This window comes from Cydia splendana, chromosome 10, assembly GCF_910591565.1.
Source record: "Cydia splendana chromosome 10, ilCydSple1.2, whole genome shotgun sequence".
NCBI lineage: Eukaryota > Metazoa > Arthropoda > Insecta > Lepidoptera > Tortricidae > Cydia > Cydia splendana.
This window is the reverse complement of record NC_085969.1, coordinates 18,498,401-18,520,142: the sequence shown is the minus strand read 5'-3', so window position 1 is coordinate 18,520,142 and position 21,742 is coordinate 18,498,401. Positions and strand designations below refer to the sequence as shown.

At 39.6% G+C, this 21,742-nt stretch overlaps 1 protein-coding gene across 1 annotated transcript; it reads right to left on the bottom strand.

Moving 5' to 3' along the window:
- Positions 1-17,084: 17,084 nt before the first annotated feature.
- On the bottom strand, positions 17,085-20,747 carry LOC134794408 (uncharacterized protein K02A2.6-like). The gene is made up of 2 exons (XM_063766216.1): positions 20,541-20,747; positions 17,085-20,121 (listed from the first exon to the last, which is right to left on the bottom strand). The coding sequence occupies exon 2, from the start codon at positions 20,025-20,027 to the stop codon at positions 17,385-17,387; it is 2,643 nt and encodes an 880-aa protein (XP_063622286.1). The 5' UTR covers positions 20,028-20,121; positions 20,541-20,747; the 3' UTR covers positions 17,085-17,384.
- Between the last annotated feature and the right edge of the window lie 995 nt (positions 20,748-21,742).

Below are 21,742 nucleotides of genomic sequence, written 5' to 3'. Positions count from 1 at the left end.
CGCACAAAAAATCTAATAAAAAGAAAACAAGAATTGCAACAAACCAAAAATAAATCTAGATCACAGAAAAACGAACTCAAAGCATTATACAAATTAACCAGTAAATATATAAAAATGGACTATCAACACCACAGATTTTTAACATTAGAAAGACATTTAGAACAGAATGGAAGCACAAAAAAAGGATATAAAGAATTACGAACAAACAAGACATGGATCAAAAGTTTAAAAAAGAAGGAAGAAACGAAAAATAGCCGTGCTGAAATCATAAAGGTTGCAACAGACTTTTACAGTAACTTATATAGCGCCACAACAACACATAGAGATCCAATAGAGAATTATTCACCGAAGCCTCAGCTGTCAAATGAAATATCAAGATATGTCATAGAGCCTATAGACTGTGAAGAAATTATAGAGACAATACGAAAGCTAAAATCAGACAAAAGTCCAGGCTCGGATCACATTACGAACGACGCTATAAAAATCGGTCAAGATATACTAGCCAGACCACTAGCAAATTTATTCAATCAAATTTTAGAAGCCACTGAAACACCAACACAATGGTCTGAATCTAATATTATTTTGCTTTATAAAAAAGGAGACCCTGAAAATATCAGCAATTACAGACCGATAAGCCTTCTGCCATCCATATATAAACTTTTTTCAACCATTATAAACCAGAGAATAAATGTATCACTAGAACAAAAACAACCCATCGAACAAGCCGGCTTTAGAAAAGGTTTTTCTACGATGGACCATATCCATACCTTGGAGTTAATAATAGAGAAATTTCAGGAACAAAACCGACCATTGTACGTAGCTTTTATCGATTATCAGAAAGCTTTCGACACTGTATCCCACGAAAGTATATGGACAACACTAAAAGCTCAACAGGTAGAGACAAAATACATAGATATTCTAAAATCTATATACAATAAGAGCACGAACCGAGTAAAACTAGAAACGATTGGTCCGAGCTTTCAAGTAAAAAGAGGAGTAAGGCAAGGGGATCCCCTGTCCCCAAGAATTTTTATTGCTATTTTAGAAAACATTATTAGCAAACTAGATTGGCAAAAACAGGGCTTACTGATACAAGGAAAAACCTTAAGTCACCTCAGATTTGCAGACGATTTAGTACTACTGGCGGAATCAGCACCAAATCTGCAATACATGATCGAAACTCTACATAAAGCTAGTTGGCAAATAGGTCTTGAAATGAATATTTCTAAAACAAAAATCATGTCAAATTATAAAAAATCAAACATCACACTAGACAATGAATTATTACAATATGTGGAACAATATATATATTTAGGCAAACAAATTGGATTCAACAGAAATAGCAATGAACTAGAAGTAGAGCGGAGAGTGAAAATTACCTGGAATAAGTACTGGAGCCTAAAGGAAGTGTTTAAAAGTAAATTGCCAATAAAGCTGAAAAAGAAAGTTATGAACACATGTATAATTCCATGTTTAATATATGCAAGTCAAACTTGGAAGTTCACCAAAAAAATCCAGAATTTAATAATAACGTGTCAGAGAGGTATGGAACGTAGCCTGTTAAACTTGAAAAAAATTCAAAAGGTACGACACACGAAAATAAGAACAGCGCTTAAAACTATAGATGCGCTCAACCAAGCTCAAAAGTTGAAATGGCGATGGGCCGGACATGTGGCACGACTTAAAGACCGCAGATGGACGAAAATCGTCACTCTATGGAAAGGCCCTGCAGGCAAGCGACGCAGTGGAAGACCACACTCACGCTGGGACGAGGACATAATAAAAATAGCTGGACCAAACTGGCACCAAACAGCATTAGACCGAACAAAATGGCAAACTTTGGAAGAGGCCTTCACCTGAGAGGGGTTCCTGTTATGTACACATTATTTAGTAAATATTTATAAGAAAATTAACAATTCTAAACTAGTATTTAAGCATGAAACATAAAATGATTTACTAACCATAATGTAAGAAATCTTTAACAGCAAAAAAACCTGTAACAATTTAGCGGGAAATAAAAGGCTTTTTATTTTATTTTATTTTATTTTATTATTATTTATATCTGTGAAGTTTCTTTTATTAGGGTCCCGTAACCAAAGGGTAAAAACGGGATCCTTTTACTAAGACTCCGCTGTCCGTCTGTCTGTCACCAGGCTGTATCTCATGAACCGTGATAGCTAGGCAGTTGAAATTTTCACAGATGATATACTTCTGTTGCCGCTATAACAATAAATACTTCTAACCCCTTAAAATTAAACTCTTAAATTATTCAACCACACTTCCCCATTAATATAAAAGTTAAACCCACTTTTGAATAGTAAACTCCCATTTCGACCAGGATCCGATTCAGATTTAACATTTTGTTACGGTTCTGATGTTATTTTGACACGACCTAATCCATACTTATATTATAAATGCGAAAGTGTGTCTGTCTGTCTGTGTGTTAGCTCTTCACGCTTAAACCGCTGAACCGATTTAGTTGAAATTTGGTATAGAAATAGTTTGAGTTCCGAGGAAGGCCATAGAATAGTTTTTATATCGGAAATCATCCCTTAAGAGGTTGAAAAGGGGGGTCGCATTGAGATAGTTAATGAATTGCCTGATAATTTGTGTAAGCAATTAAGCTTGGGCGCAAATTTAATGATTGCCACTACACTTTATCCAGGCGCTATAGGTACATACTCTAGCTACTGTTACTGATTCCACGCAGACGAAGTAAAAGCTAGTAACTTTACTAGTGATCTGTATTATAATATCTTTAGATATCTACCGACCGACCGACCGACCGACCCATCGAGACCGATCGACCGACCGACCCATCGAGACCGACCGACCGACCGACCCATCGAGACCGATCGACCGACCGAGATTTAGCGATCTGTATGTAGTGGCAATCGTGCGTGAGATGAGCACCAATCGTCAAGACGATAATAAAAAGTCGTGTCAAAACCAATTCATAACTATACCAAATTGTGAAATTAGAATTGACCTCGTGGTTTGAAAGGAGCTCTGTAATGATAGTGAAAACTTTAATTAAGGATCCGTTCACGCCTTTCAGGCCATATCAAAGCTGAAGCCGTTTTAATATCATATCACTTTTGTTCCCTTTGTTTTAAACTCTGGCACTAACTAATTAAAATATTATTTCATGGGGGATTTTCTTCATAGTTCTTCAAATTTTATATGCTAGGTACAAAGGAAATACATCTGCATTATTTTGAACACCTGGCCCGCGTAGCAACTTCTGCTGCCGACTGTACCTATGCTTTTTAATGGTAATTATTAAAATATTATTTTTAGGGCTGCGTACCTCGAAAGGCAAAAAACGGAACCCTTATAGAATCATTCGTGCGTCCGTCTGTCCGACCATTCGGACCCTTTATCTCCGAAACTACTGGGTCTAAAATGTTGGAAAAAAATACACAAAATAGTTCTTTACCTATAGAGGCCAGGAAAACCTATTAGAGATGTGCAGTCAAGCATGAGTCGGACTGAATTACTTACTTTTTGATTCGACCCCTACGGGTTTTTAAAGACATTTCATTCACGTTTTACATACATAAAAAAATACATTGTTAAAAATTAGGTAATGTACGGGGCCTTGGAACGCGAGTCCGACTCGCAATTGACTGGTTTTTAGGGTTCCGTACCTCAAAAGGAAAAAACGGAACCCTTATAGGACCACTCGTGCGTCTGTCTGTCTGTCCGTCTGTCACAGCCTATTTTCTCGGAAACTACTGGACCAATTAAGTTGAAATTTGGTACACATATGTAAATTAGTGACCCAAAGATGGACATGTTATTTTTATAATTTTAAAATACATAGGTTAGAAGTTATTTACGAAAATAGCCAAAAAATTACCATCCCCCCCCCCCTTTATCTCCGAAACTACTGGGTCTATAATTTTGAAAAAATACACAAAATAGTTCTTTACCTATAGATGACAGGAAAACCTATTAGAAATGTGCAGTCAAGCGTGAGTCGGACTAATGTACGGAACCCTAGAAACGCGAGTCCGACTCGCACTTGGCCGGTTTTTTTTATCTAATTTGACTAAGCAAATATTTGCCAAAAGAGGTGCTTTTCAACTACCTACTTAGTTTGAACTTGGTTTGAACTTAGGGTGGTGATCAAACTGGCTGTTATAAAATGTTATATAACATTGTGTGACAGGGACAACGTAATAAAATACTATCAATACTAATATGTTGTCCCTGTCACACGATGTTATAACAGCCAGTGTCGGACCACCATAACATCCTTAGCGCATAGGTAGTACGTATGCGCTGTGATACCATGTCGCGGTCGAGATAACATTAGAAAGAGACAGTTAATATTCTAGTTAAGTATACGACTTAAAAATCTTTTCACCCACTTTTCACTCTTGATTGTTAAAAAACTGACAGCAAAGTTGCATTTTATCCACATGTGAGGTAAAGTAATCAAATGTAAATTTTGAATTGTTTTCTTATGTTTGCTGTTAGAATTGACTTTTAAATGATGATTTTGAATGATAAATATTTAATAACATTCATTTGGTTTTGTTTTGGTTTGATTTTGCTTGATATCTTACAGTTAATTAATAAATTTAAATAAATATAATAAATTTTGTGTTTCCCTTAGGGGCAAATTTTGTTTTACTTCATCGAGTCAAAAAAAGTTTTCATTTATTATTTGAAGTACAACTTACTCGCACTAAAACCTACATTTCCCTTTTAAGATTTCCATTTAACTGTACGAGGACCCAAGTAAAACGACATTCTAAATAATCTGTCAGTATTGTGGTCTCTCTAAGGCATAAATCTATCGCATTTGTGTGGTAAATTCCGTCTAGACCGTTCTCCGATGAAGGAAATCCTATGGGTACTTGTGCCTATTCAAGTAGCGAATGAATGTTATAGGTAGGCACCTAAAGTGGCTATGACGGTGATAGGAACTTGTAGAGATCTGTTATAGAAACATGATTACTCAATATCACGCTAGGTGGCGCTGTACCGGGAGCGGCGATTTCTATATCGCGCTAATGAAATTTTAATCGGTTTTGGATTATTTTTGAAATATTGGTTTTATTGGTATATGGTTTTATGGGTACTTGTGCCCATTCAAGTAGCGAATGAATGTTATACCTAAAGTGGCTATGACGGTGATAGGAACTTGTAGAGTTCTTTCATACAAATGTGTTTAGGTACTAAGTATCACGTTAGATGGCGCTGTTCCGGAAGCGGTGACATCTGCATCGAGCTAATTATTTTTTTATTGGGATTGTAAAAAGGGTTTGGATTATTTATTTAGAAACAGTCACGTGACTTCTTGTAGTACCTATGTAACATTTTTCTTTTAAGTAATTTATGCGATAAAGTTCCGTTTTTTTGAATAATTATTGCTAAATAAAAAAAAACTGTTCCAACTTATTTACTTCCCTTCCACACTATCAAAGCAAACCTTTATCACATAACTAAGGCTTAGGCTTACTCCAAGCCATACATTCCTAGTAGATTACTAGATTTCGGAACAACTTGTCTTGGAACCGTTCCAACTGCGATTGTCGATTCCAAATAAATAGGAGCGTGTTAGCGGGAATGGGTTTAATCCGTTTCGGAATGGCCTGAGGTATAATCGGGTTTCATGGTTTATAAAACTTTTTATGATTAAGGTAAATTGTGTAGTGAACTAAATGGTAATAAGTATATTGAAATCCGATACGTATTTAAACCGTTTTAAACGGGATTTTACTTGTGAATTTGGCTTATGTAATAACGTATGAATTCAGATAGTTGAAACTTGTGTAAAGTACAGCCAGCATCAAAAGTAATGTAGTAGCAGGCGTGGTTCACTCCGCGATTTCGTCGCGTCGCTACAAGTACATGCGGCCCACACCAATTTTGGTGTCTTGCCCTAGTAGTTGTCGCGCACCGCTACGGAATAGACGCCTGCTCGTGTTTGCGCCACCTTGCGGTCATATCTGTCGTAATAGACGCGTTTTGTTAGAGAGTGAACCTTCTGTACCTTAGTAAGTACTATTATTTTTATTTATTCTGTGGTAGTAGTAACAAAAGAAATAAATTCAAAAATTCGCACGGTTCTGGTAAGCTTGGGTAGCTGAATTTTTCCATTTTCCTTTAATCCAAAGATGTGTGATTCAAAACGAGCCTATGGTGATATAGTTGCGTATTGTTAAGCATCCGTGACTCTCGATAATTGGCAGAAAGTGACTGATCGATTATTGATAGTGTTAGCACTGTGTTAGTCACTAATATTCGCGCTGAACCCTATAGTGGCCTGTATTCCATCATCGTGAGAGCGAGATTTTGGTAACGGTCTAACGGTTAATACATACATACTTATATTTTATACATTGAAAACATCTATGACTCAGGAACCGGAATTCAAACACAGGACCATCGGATTCATAGTCAGGGTAGTGACCCACTAGGCCAGACCGGTCGTTAACCATGAACCATGAAACCATAATACCTACCATGAAAGATAAAATAAAAGGCACTTCGGTTTCGTTTGAGATATACATAGTTCACATGGATTTGGAATCAGACCTCAATACAACATACAACCAACAGATCTCAAGTAGTTTGGAGTTGAAACTCTGGGTCCATGGGGTCCTAGCGCGCACACGGTAGGTACACGTTACAGAAATCGCGAAGCGTCTGGTTGACGTAACTGGTGACCGAAGAGCTGGCGGCTTCCTCGCACAACGTATCAGCATTGCGATACAACGAGGAAATGCCGACAGCACTGCCAGCATCCTCGGTACAATGCCTCCAAGGGCAAGGGCAATTTTAAATTTAAGTTAACTATTTAAGTACTGTATATAAATATCTTTTATGTAAACAAGTGGTTTTATTTGAGGAAGGTACTCTTTCACAGTCGTGAGTCGTGTTCACAGTAGTCACTAATGCATACATCGGGGTTTTCGGTGCGGGAATGAGTTCGTGTATTTATAACTTTGTTTATTGTAAAATAATTACCAAACTATGAATTAAATGTTAAATTAGTATCGTTTTTTACAGTTTTTACCTGTTCTTTAGCTAGTGTAAAACATTGCCGCACCGAAAACCCCGATACCTATGTATGCTAATGACTGATAAAAATTATTTTCCATAATAAATAGATTAAAAGCCCGGTCAAAATTTAAAAACCACCGTGTAAACCTTTCGTATCTAAAAGACTAGTGACCCAATTTAGGCCGTAGTACACATTAGGCCAATCTGCCGTTCGCGGAAGACATCAATCATGGCTGACAGTCGGACATACATAGACACATGCCGTTGCTCTACGGGTGGAGGTACACTGGCGGCCCAGCCAAGGTGACACTGACAATCGCTTACGCTTTGCCATCGAATCGCTTTGTGTCTCTCTATCACTCTTGCATATTAGTGTCAGTCAAAATTGACGTTTCTTCAAACAAAAACGTCACTTGTTTGACACTGACATATCCAATCCATATCGTTTCAATATCTAGTATTTGACGTATCTCATTGTTCGAATACGGCTGTGTGACAGTGACAGTAGCGAGCGAGTAGTTAGCGATTGGCATGTTGTCTACGGGGCCAGTTTCTATCATTGGTTATCTAGTATCGATTCTTAAATCCGCCGCAAGCGCGGTTCTCCATACAGACGTAGTTACGCTCTCATAAAAAAAAACTATCTAGATTGCGCTGAAACTTTGTACTTACAATAAGATAAGGTATATCTAGTTCTGTAATTAGTTTATGTAGCTTCACATACCATAGTTAAAAAAATACTGCGAATGAAAGTTTTTCATACAAAACTTGTTTTTGCTCTATTTTGCTTGTTTTATAAACTGGAGCTATATAAACTAATTACAAAACTAGATATCTTACCTCATGTCATTGTATGTGCAAAGTTTAATTACAATCGAACACGTAGTTTTAAAATGAGAACGAAACTCCATTTATCTGGGAAGGTGAAATTCAACCGAGCTTGCTGGGGACTCTGAAGAGACTGGTCAGCTGTTGAGCCCCTTCTTAGATTTGAGAATTTCAGGTAAATATCTCCGGCGCGCGGATGATGGTCCTAAAATTAGTGCGATAAGGACAACTGCTGCTTAGGTGAAAAATCCTGAGTAAAAATCTCAAAAATCGAGCTTTCTCTCGACTGTTTCCTCTTCGAAAACTTAACCAGTTCTAACGAAATTTTGAAATCTGAATTGTAATTAAATTATCTGTGTCAGACTATTTTTTCTTTTTGGCCTAATTGGTATCAGGTTTGAATACCTTTTCTTTGCGGCCTAGCCCTAAGTGTACACTGGCCCTAACCGCCTCGGATCTTGTATTTACATAAAGGATGTGGCATATGCGGCATTAATCATGATAGTCTAAGTATTGCTATTAGCGCCGCTATGTCGCTCCGGGGACTCACTACTCACAATTGTAATCGGTATTTATGTAGGTAATTACCTTTCAAATTGAAGCGGCTTTCGAAATGTAGAAATTGTTCTCATCTTATCATCATTAGCATCTTGTATATCGTTCGTAATTGTAACACTCTGGCACCCTAGAGGGTATAAAAGAAACAGAGGTCGACAATTTAAAAGATGGTCCGATGAAATCGAAAACATGGCTGGAAGGACTAAAACATGCACCAGATTAGTGCAAAATAAGGAAGAGTGGAGAAGATTGGGGGAGGCCTTTGCCCAAAGCCACACAGAATCGGTTGCCTATCGTAGATTAAGGAAAACTGTAGATATAGTATAAAAAAATATTTCTGAAATAATGCTATAAATAAAAAAATAAAAAATAAATATCGTTCGTAGGTAGGTACTTTTGTACCTTTTGTACTGTAATTTACTGAAATAACATGGACACGTTCGTACGTTTTCTTGAAAATACGATGGAATAAGATTATAAACTACATCTGTAGGCGTAATATGAGTTCTACAACTTCTACACTCGATAATATTGTTATGTTTGGTATCGACCTAAGTGTCGATATTGTAATGTAGGCCGTAATTTGCCGGCGGGCTAATCTAGACAGGTTTACAGGTCACTCGGCGCTAAGCGCAGCTTAACGCGATCAACACCTACACGTGTCGACAAACTGTAATGAAAAGCAATGAAATCGGGTCACTTTTTATAGAAATTGTCCTAAAAATGATCCAGTTTTGGTGGCTTTGTGTGTAATGGTAAGTGGGATATCGAAACGAGAGTGGACGTGTTTATGTTGCTTGTCGATGTAATGTCGATATTAATGTTTGTTTTATACAAACGTCAAAGGAATCAAATCATTTGGAGGACGCTAAATATTAAATAAACTAAACAATTTTTTTTTCTTTTGCAGTCGGCAGCAAAAAGTCATATATTTCTTATAAAAGTTTCGATAAAATTACCTTTTAGACGTTTCCTGCAGTAATGGTGTACCTACTGCAGGTATGGGAATATCCGCGGATCCGGATCCAGATCCGGATAATTTCATACATTTCGGATCCGGATTGCAAACCCTGACTGCAGGAGTACTGGAGCGCGTCTATCGTCTATACTGAAGTTGCTGCCCGGATTTTCGACATTGCAGCAATGCAGTCAGCAGTAACGTCGCCCTGCTATACTGCTGCAGTAATGCTGGTGCAGTCTAAATCCGAACGATACCTTCATCTTCATCTTCTTTGCGTTATCCCGGCTTTTTGCCACGGCTCATAGGAGCCTGTGGTCCGCTTGATAAGTAATCCCAGGTATTTGCGTAGGCGCTAGTTTTTACGAAAGCGACTGCCATCTGACCTTCCAACCCCTTCTGGGTAAACTAGGCCTTTTTCGGATTAGTCCGGTTTCCTCACGATATTTTCCTTCTACGAAAAGCGACTAGCAAATATGAAATGATATTTCGTAAGATCCGAAAAACTCATTGGTAGGTACGAGCTGGGGTTTGAACCCGCGACCTCCGGAATGTAAATTGCACGCTCTTACCGCTAGGCCACAAGCTCTTTTTTTTAAATCCGAAGGTATCGACCTTAGTCGTTAATTATTTTTAAACGGCAGCCGACACCTGTATCGGTCTTAATGCGTAGTTCCCACAGAGATCCGAGCAGAGCAAACAAAAGATGCGTCCGATCCGTTTTGCATAATGTGTATGTGGTAATGATATATGCTTCCTTGCTCCGCCTTACGCAGGCCGCAGTATATGGGTACATCACAGTAGTGTCATTTTAACGATCCCTTATCATTGAATGATTATCAAATAAATTAGTTAGAGGAGATTCCGCTATATTTCCGAAAGTTATAAAGATAACCAAGAGGCAGTGGCGGGTACTTCCAGCGAGGACCGATTCACCTAATACTCGTATGGTGCAAAAAAAGTACTTACATACTTATGTTTTTTTTGTTTGGTTCAACAGTTACAGAAGTGTAGGTAGGTACCTAACATTATTAAGCATACCTGGGGGTTTTGGTTACGGAAATAATTTCTTGTAAATAATTATGAATTGGTTTGTTGTAAAATGGTTACCAAACTATGAATTTAAAAATAGGTAGTAAACTCCAAATGTGCTTAGAAATGTTTAAAGAGTTAGACCAAGAAAAGTCTGCAGCGATTTTGATCTTCAAACTTCTATGAAATTATGACGTATAATTACACTTGGACTGCGCGGGCTATCAAAATTGCTGCAGACTTTTCTTGGTCTAACTCTAGTTGTACAGTTTCTACCTATTCTTTGGCTAACATTCCCGTACCCAAGACCCCGCGGGTTAAATTATAAGCAAAAGCTTACATTACATGTAATATCTGCATATACATATTTGTGTCTGTGTACTGTTATGATTGAAACGGCCGTATGATTATTATTCCAATGTGATCTGAATACGAGTATACGTGCACATTCTTGGTAATGTTGGCCGTGTTTTATTTTTGTCGTCTTTCAAGTTGTGGATAATATAGCTCGAAGCTAGGGTTGACCCATGAAAAAATGTAATATCCTAACATACCTAAATCCGGACATTGCCAGGCGTGGCTCACTCCGCGATTTCGTCGCTTTGGAACAGGTAGCTAAAAGTATATCCGTTCCACACCAATTTCGGTGGCTAGCCATAAGCCGCGCGTGGCGCTCGCCTTCGCCACCTAACGGCCATATCTGTCCTGATAGCAACAGACGCGTTTTGTTAGAGAGTGAGTCTTCTGTACCTAGTACTATTATTTATTCTGTGACATTGCCCTAAAAATCCTGACATTTCCTGGACAGCCATTTTTTTAAACTATATCGTGTACGATTTACCGTTCCCGTTCACTATAGTACTAGAAAAGCAAAACTAACGCTATTTAGGGCATACTGCCAGTGCTTTTACACTTGCAATCTCTGGGTCAATTATGCGCAGAGGACGTACAGCGCACTCCGGGTGCAATATAATAATGCATTTAGGGCGTTGCTGGGGCTTCATCGGAGGTGCAGTGCTTCGGGCATGTTTACGGAGGCGGGGATTGACGGCTTTCATGCGATCATGAGGAAGCGCTGCGCCTCATTGTTAGAAAGGATGCGGGGGAGCCCTAGCAGCCTTCTAAGGGTGTTTGCCGACAGGTGGGATTCACCAATGCTTAAAAGATGGATCGGCCTTCATTCGACATTCGTAAATTATAATTGGTAATTTTTAAATTTTAATTGATGACATGTTTTTATTATAATTGCTACTAGCTGTGCCCGCGGCTCCGCCCGCGTGGAATTCGGTCTGTGTCAGTAAGCGGCTAATTTCTAATCCTAATTTCTCTCCCTCACGCCTGGAGGCGGAACTTGAAGTAGGTAAAGTTGACAGATGGATATGCTAGAGGACTGTAGTCCAGATAAAATATTTTACAATTAGGTACCACTAAATAAAACTACACTCCAAAGTCAATAGTTTTTTTGCCCTTATTCAAATTTTACACGTGATTTAAACGACAGAGTAGGTAGTAGGTGTATATCGCACGATACAGTAAGCCGTAAGGTATACGCGCGCGAGCGAAAGCGAAGCGGCCTGCCTGTGGCTAGACCGCCACTAACCGTGGTCTTCTTCAGACTCCTGAGGAAGACACGTGCCCCTTGTAACCTCAATGCGTTGCGAGACTTTTTCGATATAAAAACGCAATTTGATAGACAGTTGTACATTTTTACTTTTAGTATGGAAATCAGTCACATCATTTTATTACGAAAATTGACAGTGCTGCAGCAGTAACGTTGCAACAGAGTAATGCTGCTGCAGTCGCCATACATTAGAAAGTGATTAAAAACATGAGCGAAGCGAGCGCGAAAATTATTCGATATAAAAACGCAATTTGATAGACTGTTGTACATTTTAATTTTTAGTATGGAAATCAGTCACATCATTTTATCACGAAAATTGACAGTGCTGCAGCAATAACGTTGCAACAGAGTAATGCTGCTGCAGTCGCTATATATTAGAAAGTGATTAAAAACGCGAGCCAAGCGAGCGCGAAAATTTTTCGATATAAAAACGCAATTTGATAGACAGTTGTACATTTTTACTTTTAGTATGGAAATCAGTCACATCATTTTATTACGAAAATTGTCAGTGCTGCAGCACTAACGTTGCAACAGAGTAATGCTGCTGCAGTCGCCATATATTGGAAAGTGATTAAAAACGCGAGCGAAGCGAGCGCGAAAATTTTTCGATATAAAAACGCAATTTGATAGACTGGTGTACATTTTAACTTTTAGTATGGAAATCAGTCACATCATTTTATCACGAAAATTGACAGTGCTGCAGCAATAACGTTGCAACAGAGTAATGCTGCTGCAGTCGCTATATATTAGAAAGTGATTAAAAACGCGAGCCAAGCGAGCGCGAAAATTTTTCGATATAAAAACGCAATTTGATAGACAGTTGTACATTTATACTTTTAGTATGGAAATCAGTCACATCATTTTATCCGGAAATTGACAGTGCTGCAGCAGTAACGTTGCAACAGAGTAATGCTGCTGCAGTCACCATATCTTAGAAAGTGATCGAAAATGCGAGCGAAGCGAGCGCGAAATTTTTTCAGTATAAATAGGCAATTTGATAGACAGTTGTACATTTTTACTTTTAGTATGGAAATCAGTCACATCATTTTATCACGAAAATTGACAGTGCTGCAGCAGCAACGTTGCAACAGAGTAATGTTGCTGCAGTCGCCATATCTTAGAAAGTTATTGAAACGCGAGCGAAGCGAGCGCGAAAATTTTTCGATATAAAAACGCAATTTGATAGACAGTTGTACATTTTTACTTTTAGTATGGAAATCAGTCACATCATTTTATCACGAAAATTGACAGTGCTGCAGCAGTAACGTTGCAACAGAGTAATGCTGCTGCAGTCGCTATATATTAGAAAGTGATTAAAAACGCGAGCGAAGCGAGCGCGAAAATTTTTCGATATAAAAACCCAATTTGATAGACAGACAGTTGTACATTTTTACTTTTAGCATGGAAGTCAGTCACATAATTTTATCACGAAAATTGACAGTGCTGCAGCAGCAACGTTGCAACAGAGTAATGCTGCTGCAGTCGCCATATCTTAGAAAATTATTGAAAACGCGAGCGAAGCGAGCGCGAACATTTTTCGATATATTATTAATTTATTAAATCAACATAATTATTCAATTATTTTTGTTGATATCCGTGTCTTCTAAACTTAGAGTTAATTTGGCAAAATCTTTTGCTCGGTGGCTTATTCTTGTCACAACGTATTAAATTCAGCTCCATCTGTTAGTTTACCTGGGTACTCAATAGTGGTAGCACATATTTGAAAAAAGTTTGCCCCTCCTTCCTAAGTAGCGCCATAAGATTCAGGGGCAAACTTAAGTCAATCGAGTGTTGTGGCTACCCCCCCTTTTAGGGGTTGAATTTTTATAGCCTATAACCTGGCCGGGGATTTTCTCGACAGATTAGTAAAGTTTTCATCAAAATCCGTTCAGCCGTTTTCACGTGATGCGCGTTCAAATAAACAGACAAACAGATAAACAGATAAACAGACAAACAGACAAAAATTCTAAATACTTTTGGAACGTGTTCTGTTATCGATTCTAAGTATCCCCAGCCAACTTTTTTTCAAATATCTTCCATGTACAGACTTTCGACCGTCTTCAGCTTTATTATATGTAATATATAGATAGATAGTCGTCTTAAGTTTTGCTTTGTACAGATACTAACATTTTTATGGGCTTTGCCTGAAATAAATGATTTTATTATTATTTATATGTCTTTCCCATCACGGAACAATGGTGTTCCGGACCTTTGGGAGGCGTGCGCGGAGCCGAAGCCAACACGTAGAGGCCCTTTTGACACTTTAATGAAATGTAAGGGGTACACCGAGCGGAGGCTGCCCTTGCCCGTGTCATGGGACGCACGCAGAGGCAGCACCCGCCAGGGTGTAAGGACTATTGAGAGTTGATGGAATCTAAAATGAACTAGGTTATTGGGTGAAAGCGATGGACTAAGAACTGAGCTATGGGGTAAAAAACCGGACGCCTGCCTAATAAAACGGTATGCAATTTTATTTCCGGCAGACGGTGACTCGCCCTCACAAGATGGGCCCCCACAAAAAGCGACATCTAGGATGGCTCAAGGGCAACACCGGTGTGAGCGGCTCAGGGGTGTCTGTTAACAGCCACTGTGCCAACTCGCGTCTTATGCATATTTCACTTCCACCCCTGGAGCTTATAGCTCTAACGACTCCACTCTGGCCGGCCGGCTAAGGCAAGCCAGAGGCAGAGAATCCTGTCCCACCCACCCTCCTTGCGGGTAACAGAACTCTCCAGGAGCACTCGGGTACGTGAGGTCGCTAATCCCCAACAGCTCGCCACAAGCTGCCCTGCGTTGACTGATTGCACTGGTAAAACCAGCGGGCGATGGGGTCGTCACATCCCTACGCCTATTATTTATTATTATTATAGTATAAAAGCGACTGCATACTATAAACAATATTTCATTTATTAAACTTTTCATCTCAGAACGTTCACAAATTAATTTAAAGTTTCAACGCAACACAAATCAACCCATAAAGTATTTATGCAAAGCGATTATTGACATTACAATTTATCACACATTTTGCTTAAGCATCCACGGGCTGTATTCACGAACAACAATTATATCCCAGTGTAGTACGAATACAACGAATTGAATTTAAAGGGTCGGATTCAGACCGTACCGGCAGCAAGATCGATTTTGACATTTGTGACAGGTAATGCTGTGTATCGTCCGACAAGAAATTATAGAAAATTATTGAGGGCGCCACTTCCTACGTAACTGTCACATTTTTGACGTATAAAATGCTTAAACATGGCCATGCATTTTTTTAGAACCATTTTATTTAATTTCTACTATTATTATAGTTTTAATCCTAATGGTATCTTTAGTATAAATAACGGGTTTGCAGTTTGCACTACCTACCTAATTGACTAGCAAGTTGTTGTATTGCGGATTGGCAAAGCAATATTATTATTTTAAATAGTATGGATTTCTGCAGAGTAACGCCTGATTAAATAAATTATTTAAATACCGGAAAAACACCCAACTATAGTCCAAATCTCCCAACCATGGCCCAAAACTAACCCGAATATCTTCGACTATTACTTGAATGACGCAGTTCTAAAGCTAAATATTCTCATAAATGGAAGAACAAACTCAGACAACATTGAAAAGAACATGGTTATTGATAAAATAAAACTATGAAAACGGATTATATGTACATATCATACATCCCGACGTTTCAAACCCTTTACAGCGTTCGTGGTCAACGGGTGACTGAGGAAAAAATATAATCCGTTTCCATAGTCTTATTTCATGTGAGTAACTATCGCGGTGACCGAAGACAATATATACTCAATTACGTATTGAACTTTTGGACCAGATTTAGTTAGGTGGTTTTACGTTAACCAATTCGTTTTCCATATAATTTTTATACGTCGCAACCGCATTCAAGAATGATATCCCTGATTTGCTTTTGTACATCGCTTGATAGTGCTATAAAGTTTAACAAAACCCATAAACAGCAAGTTAACTATCTGTTCACAAAAGGTTTTGTATTCGGATGTGTTTGTCGTCGATATAATTTGACCCGTAGCTACGGTGAAAAAAACTATAATTAGGTATGTTCTTGGAATGAAAGACAACTATGAAAATGATAACGGCGGTCCGTAAAAAGCTAGATTTGTATGGCAGGGAGTAGTAGTCCAAAAATGACATACAGGGAAAGTTTTTGCCTAAATAAAACCTTCTAAAAAAAGCTGACTTTATGTGGCTTCCGTAGTTAATGACCATCAATTACCTCACTCTCTCTCTCGCTCTCTCTCTCTTCCTCTTTCTCTTTCTCACTCTCTCTCCTATAGCTCACCGTCATCTATTGTTACTTTTCAGCGTTGCTCTATCAGAAACTAGTGGTGTGTTAATAAATAATAAATAATCTTTGTGAATGCGTTCTAGTACAATTATTGAACTGTGAAACTGTAGCGTAGTCTCTATCGCTCTCTTGTCTTACCGGTGAAGAGTAAAAGAGCTAACGAATGTGTCGATGTAAGTTTTGCAGTAATTACCAAGTTTTCATGCAACGAGTCGTATTCGTATTTAACGAGCAATATTAGAAGTGTTTACGAGGCACTAACAATAAATGCTGATTTATTTGTTTGGCTGGATTAATTCAGCTTAAAACTTTAAACTTGTGCATCAAGTTGATGTTTTTATTGAGAGAACAATATGTGCATTTCTTAATACAAAATCAACGAACTAGAATAACTATGCATACCTAAATGTAGAAGTCTGACTGAGTACTGCGCGTAGCTCGATAATGTTAAATACTCGTCAAGTACAAGATGTTTGTATGTTTGTACATACGAATAAGTATAGAATTTTATTAATGCTCGTCAAAACTTTTAGTGACCAAAAACAACTTTTTTTAAAGCGGGCAATTGTGTATTGGGTAATTTTTAAAGCTGCGGGCGAGGTATATTTATGGAAAAGGGATAACCGTCAATGATGCGTATCAGACTGTCAGTCATGTGGACCGTTTTTTGAAGTCAAGAATGTACTTGGTATATCCAAGCCCAAGGGAATGGTACGAAGGGTTCTCAGGGGTGCTAAATAGAAGACCGTGCGTTCAGTACATAGGTTTATTACCGGACTGACAACCATTACAAAAGTGCCGGCGCCAGAGGGCGCGCGGGGAGAATTAACCCTACCCTCCACCAAGATTCATACATAACACCCCTTTTCTTAAATAACAGTAGTTTTTACATATAAATTAACCGTGTGTTCCAGAGCTTGACAGTGGTTCATTAATTTAACCTTCCATGCCAAATGAAGGTGATATATGGGTATCCCCACTTAGAGACAGTTGATCAAGCCCTAGGACATTTACCTTAATTCTAAAAGCAATTAACAAAAATATTGGGAAACTTAATCTATCTCAAAACCAAATCTGACGGGCGGGCGTCTAATTCTCTTACTCTCATTACTTCTAACCTGAGCAGGCGGGTCGGTACTGGTGCCGGGTTGTGCGGGCGCCGCGGGCGCGTCCCGAGCGGCCTGGATCGGAAGCTCGACCGACTGTGGCACCTCTATACCTATATCCTCCTTGTTTTCAAATTGGGTCCCGGGTGGTACACAATATTTGAATCTTTTCTTTAGTTGATCAGTATGCCTATGACTGGTGGTACCGTTTTCCCTTGTCACGGTATAGTTGCGGTTTCCTTTTACCTCCGATATTGTTCCTGGCACCCATTTATCGGGGCCGCTGTATTCCTGCAACCAAACTGGATCTCCCTGCTTCATTTGCTGTGAAGGTTTGCTAGTGAACCTCTCCACCTGCTTGCTTTGTGCTTGCCGGACTCGTTGATCGATTGTGGCGCCTGGTTGAAGTAAGTCTAGCCTACAACGCAGAGCTCGTTTCTGTAACATCATGGCAGGAGACTCACCTGTCGTACTGTGTGGACAATTCCGGTAGTTAAATAAAAAGGACTGTAATGCCACATCCAAGTCTACCTTTTCCTTGGTGGCTTTCCGCAGAGCCCGTTTACATAGCTTGACAGCCCCCTCTGCTGCCCCGTTTGAAGCGGGATGGTATGGTGCACTAAAAGTGTGTTTAATTCCACTCCGTGTCATGAACTGATCCACTTCCTGACTCGTAAAGGGAGGTCCATTGTCCGAAACCACTTCTTTTGGCAACCCGAAGCGAGCAAATATCTCCATTAACACCTTAATCACAGCGGTCCCTGTAGTCCTCTGCATCACAAAAGCTTCAATCCATTTTGATGTTGAATCTACTAAGACAAAGAACATTCTTCCTTCAAAGGGGCCTAAAAAATCTATGTGTAGTCTACTCCATGCTTGCTCATAGTAAGGCCAGGGCTGTGGTGCTGACTTCGCAGTTGCTGCTGCGTCTGCCGCACAGATTGCACAAAGCTTGCAAATTTGTTCAATTTCTTTATCAATCCCTGGCCACCAAACGAAACTGCGGGCTATGCTTTTCATCTTCAACATACCCTGGTGACTGCTATGTAATTCCTTCATAATACTAGGTCGCAGTGATGCTGGTATGACCATCCGATACCCCCACATAACACAGCCAGTATCAGTGTATAGCTCTTGTCTTCGTGCAAAGTATGGTTTCATTTCTTCCTCTAAACAATGCTCTGGCCAGCCCCTGCTTAAAAATTGATTTACTTTCCTTAATGTTTCATCTTTTTCTGTCTCTTTCCTCACTTCCATGCTTGTTATAGGTAGGAAATCTTGCACAAAATTTATATATGTTACCTCAGTATAGTCCTTGACATCCTGACTAGTTGATGGTAATCTTGATAATGCATCCGCTGCATTCTTAGCTGTTGGAATGTATTCAATGTCGTATTGATAGCCACCTAGGATCACTGCCCATCTTTGCAAGCGGCTGGCTGCCATTACTGGAATACCTGCTTTGTCCCCAAAAATTGTCACTAATGGTTTATGATCTGTTCTTAAAACAAACCGACGACCATACAGGAATTGATGGAATTTTTTTACTGAGTATATGATTCCCAACGCTTCTTTGTCAATCTGTGAGTATGCTCTCTCTGCTTTATTCAAAACTCGGGAAGCATATGCTATAGCTCTCTCTGTACCATCTGGCATAAGGTGTGATATAACGCCGGCCACTCCATGGCTGCTGGCATCAGTAGTCAGAATCAGCGGCAAATCTGGTGAGTAGTGCACCAACACCTTGCTGGAAGACAATAAATGTTTTATTTTATTAAAGGCCATATCACACTCCGGTGTCCAATTAAACTTCATTTCCTTCTTTAATAGTGCATATAATGGGGCCATTATTGTACTAATATTTTTTACAAATTTAGCATAGTACATTGTCATGCCTATAAAAGATCTAAGCTCAGCCACGTTGCTAGGCGTAGTTGCATTCACTATTCCTTCTATCTTCTTAGGACATGTATGAATACCTTCACTATTTACCACATAACCCAAGTATGTTATAGATTCTGACATGAAAGAGCATTTTTCATTTTTAATTTTTAACCCATACTTTTGTAGTCGCTCAAAAACTGCAGTTAAATTCTTTAAATGTTCTTGATCATCTAACCCTGTAATAACCACATCATCTAAAAACACACCAACTCGAGGTATGTCCGCAAACATTTGCTCCAGGATCCTCTGAAAAATTCCCGGGCTTGAGGATAGACCATATATAAGACGATTATATTTAAATAGGCCCTTGTGTGTGTTTATGACAGTATACTTGGAGGTATCATCAAGAACTAGCTGTGCATATGCCTGTGACAGATCAATCTTACTAAACTTTTTACCACCATGTAATTTGGCAAACAAGTCCTCCACCCTTGGCAAGGGAAAACGGTCCACTTCTAAATACTTGTTCAAACTTATCTTGTAATCCCCGCAAATCCGGAGGGATCCATCTGACTTGACCACCGGAACAATCGGAGTCGCCCAGTCCGCTGTTTCAACTGGTGTGATGACACCTTCTCGCTGCAGTCGCTCGAGCTCCCGCTCCACTGGTCCACGAAGGGCATACGCCAGCGGCCGCGCGCGCATGAAAACCGGCCTGGCGCCGTCTCTCACCCGCAGCGTGACCAGCCCGCCATTGTACCGGCCCAGCCCCTCCGAGAATACGTCTTTAAATCTGGAACTAAATTCCGTCAAATCAAAAACTTCATTCGGTTTTACATAATGCATTAATTCTAACTGTTGTTCAACCCTTTTAATAATACCAAATTCATCTAACCATTCTCTTCCTATCAAGTTTTCCCTGCCATTATTTACTACATACAAGTTCAAAACTTTACTCAAGTTGCCCAAACGCACTACAGATTTTATCATTCCAAATGTAGGCACACTTTCTCCTGTCAAATAACATAACCTCAAATTACTGGTATCTAACACACAATCATTAAAATGAGTTTCATAAAATTGCGTACTAATACATGAAATTCGGCTGCCCGTATCAATTTCCATGAATAGGTCCCTATTGTTCACATTTATCATCATTTTGTACGGCGGATATTTGGAATCACACTTGTTTTGTTTAACAAAAGAAAGATTTGTTACCTCTAAATCATCATCCGGGGTCGATTGGTTTCCCGTTTCCGTAATAACATAATGGTGTCCCACGGAACGCGACAATCGCGGGCACATCTTCTTTAAATGTCCCTCCTGGTTGCACACACGACATGAATATAATTTAAATTTGCATGTCTCACTGGAATGATCCCGTCCACAAACCGAACAAAGTTGACCGTGACCTACTTTTGATCGACCATAATCAGCTGTCAGTGTCATGTCCGCGCTAGCGCCGCCATTATATCTACGCTGTCCGTTCGGCCATGCTCGCCCGTTCCCGCTTGTCGTCGCACCGCCTCGCGTGCCTTCGGTGCGGCTTGCTGCCGCTCGTGTGTAGCCTCTCGCTCTAGCCCGAAACACACCGCTCGCACTCGTTGCTTCGCTAATTGCATGGCAACCCGCCGCCTCTCTCTCACCTCCCGGATTATTTCGACGAGCTACCTCCGCTGCGTTAAATTCCGCCGCCTCCATTGCAATCGCTAAGTCTGTAGCCGTTTTTAATTTAAGGTCCTTTTCAGTAAATAACCTTAAACGAATGCTCTCACTATGTAAACCGCACACAAACTGGTCTCTTACACTGTCGTCCAACCAAGTCCCGAAGTCACAAAACCTACTTAATTTCTTCAAGTCTGCTAAGTAATCCGCTACTGTTTCACTTTTTGCCTGTTTACGCTGGCGAAACTTGTACCTTTCGGCCAAAACACTGGGCGTAGGCTGTAAATGATCGGATAACAGTTTCTGAATTTGGTCGTACTTTAAGGTAGACGGTTTTGCCGGTGTACACAAAGTCACTAACAGCTCGTACGCCTCTGCACCCATCAACGTGATCAGCAGTGGAACTTTCCTCTCTTCTTTGATCTCGTTCACCACAAAATATTGCTCCACTCGGTCCTTGTACGCTTCCCAGCTGCCTTTGTGGACATCGAACGGCTCCAACTTGCCCACCGCCATCTTGCCGTTGCCCGCCACTATTTTTTTGTTTTCACTACTGCTCCAAAACAACGCGTTCTCGTGCCACTGCCAACACTGCTCGCGTGAAGCTCGAAGAATCTCGTCGCCAATTGGTATATCCAAGTACTAAGAGCTTCTATATATATGTATACGGTCGCTGTACTAAATCCATTAATTCCAAGAAACAGTTAACCATAGCATTTAAACTATTTGCATGAAAAAATAGTTGGATCACATAA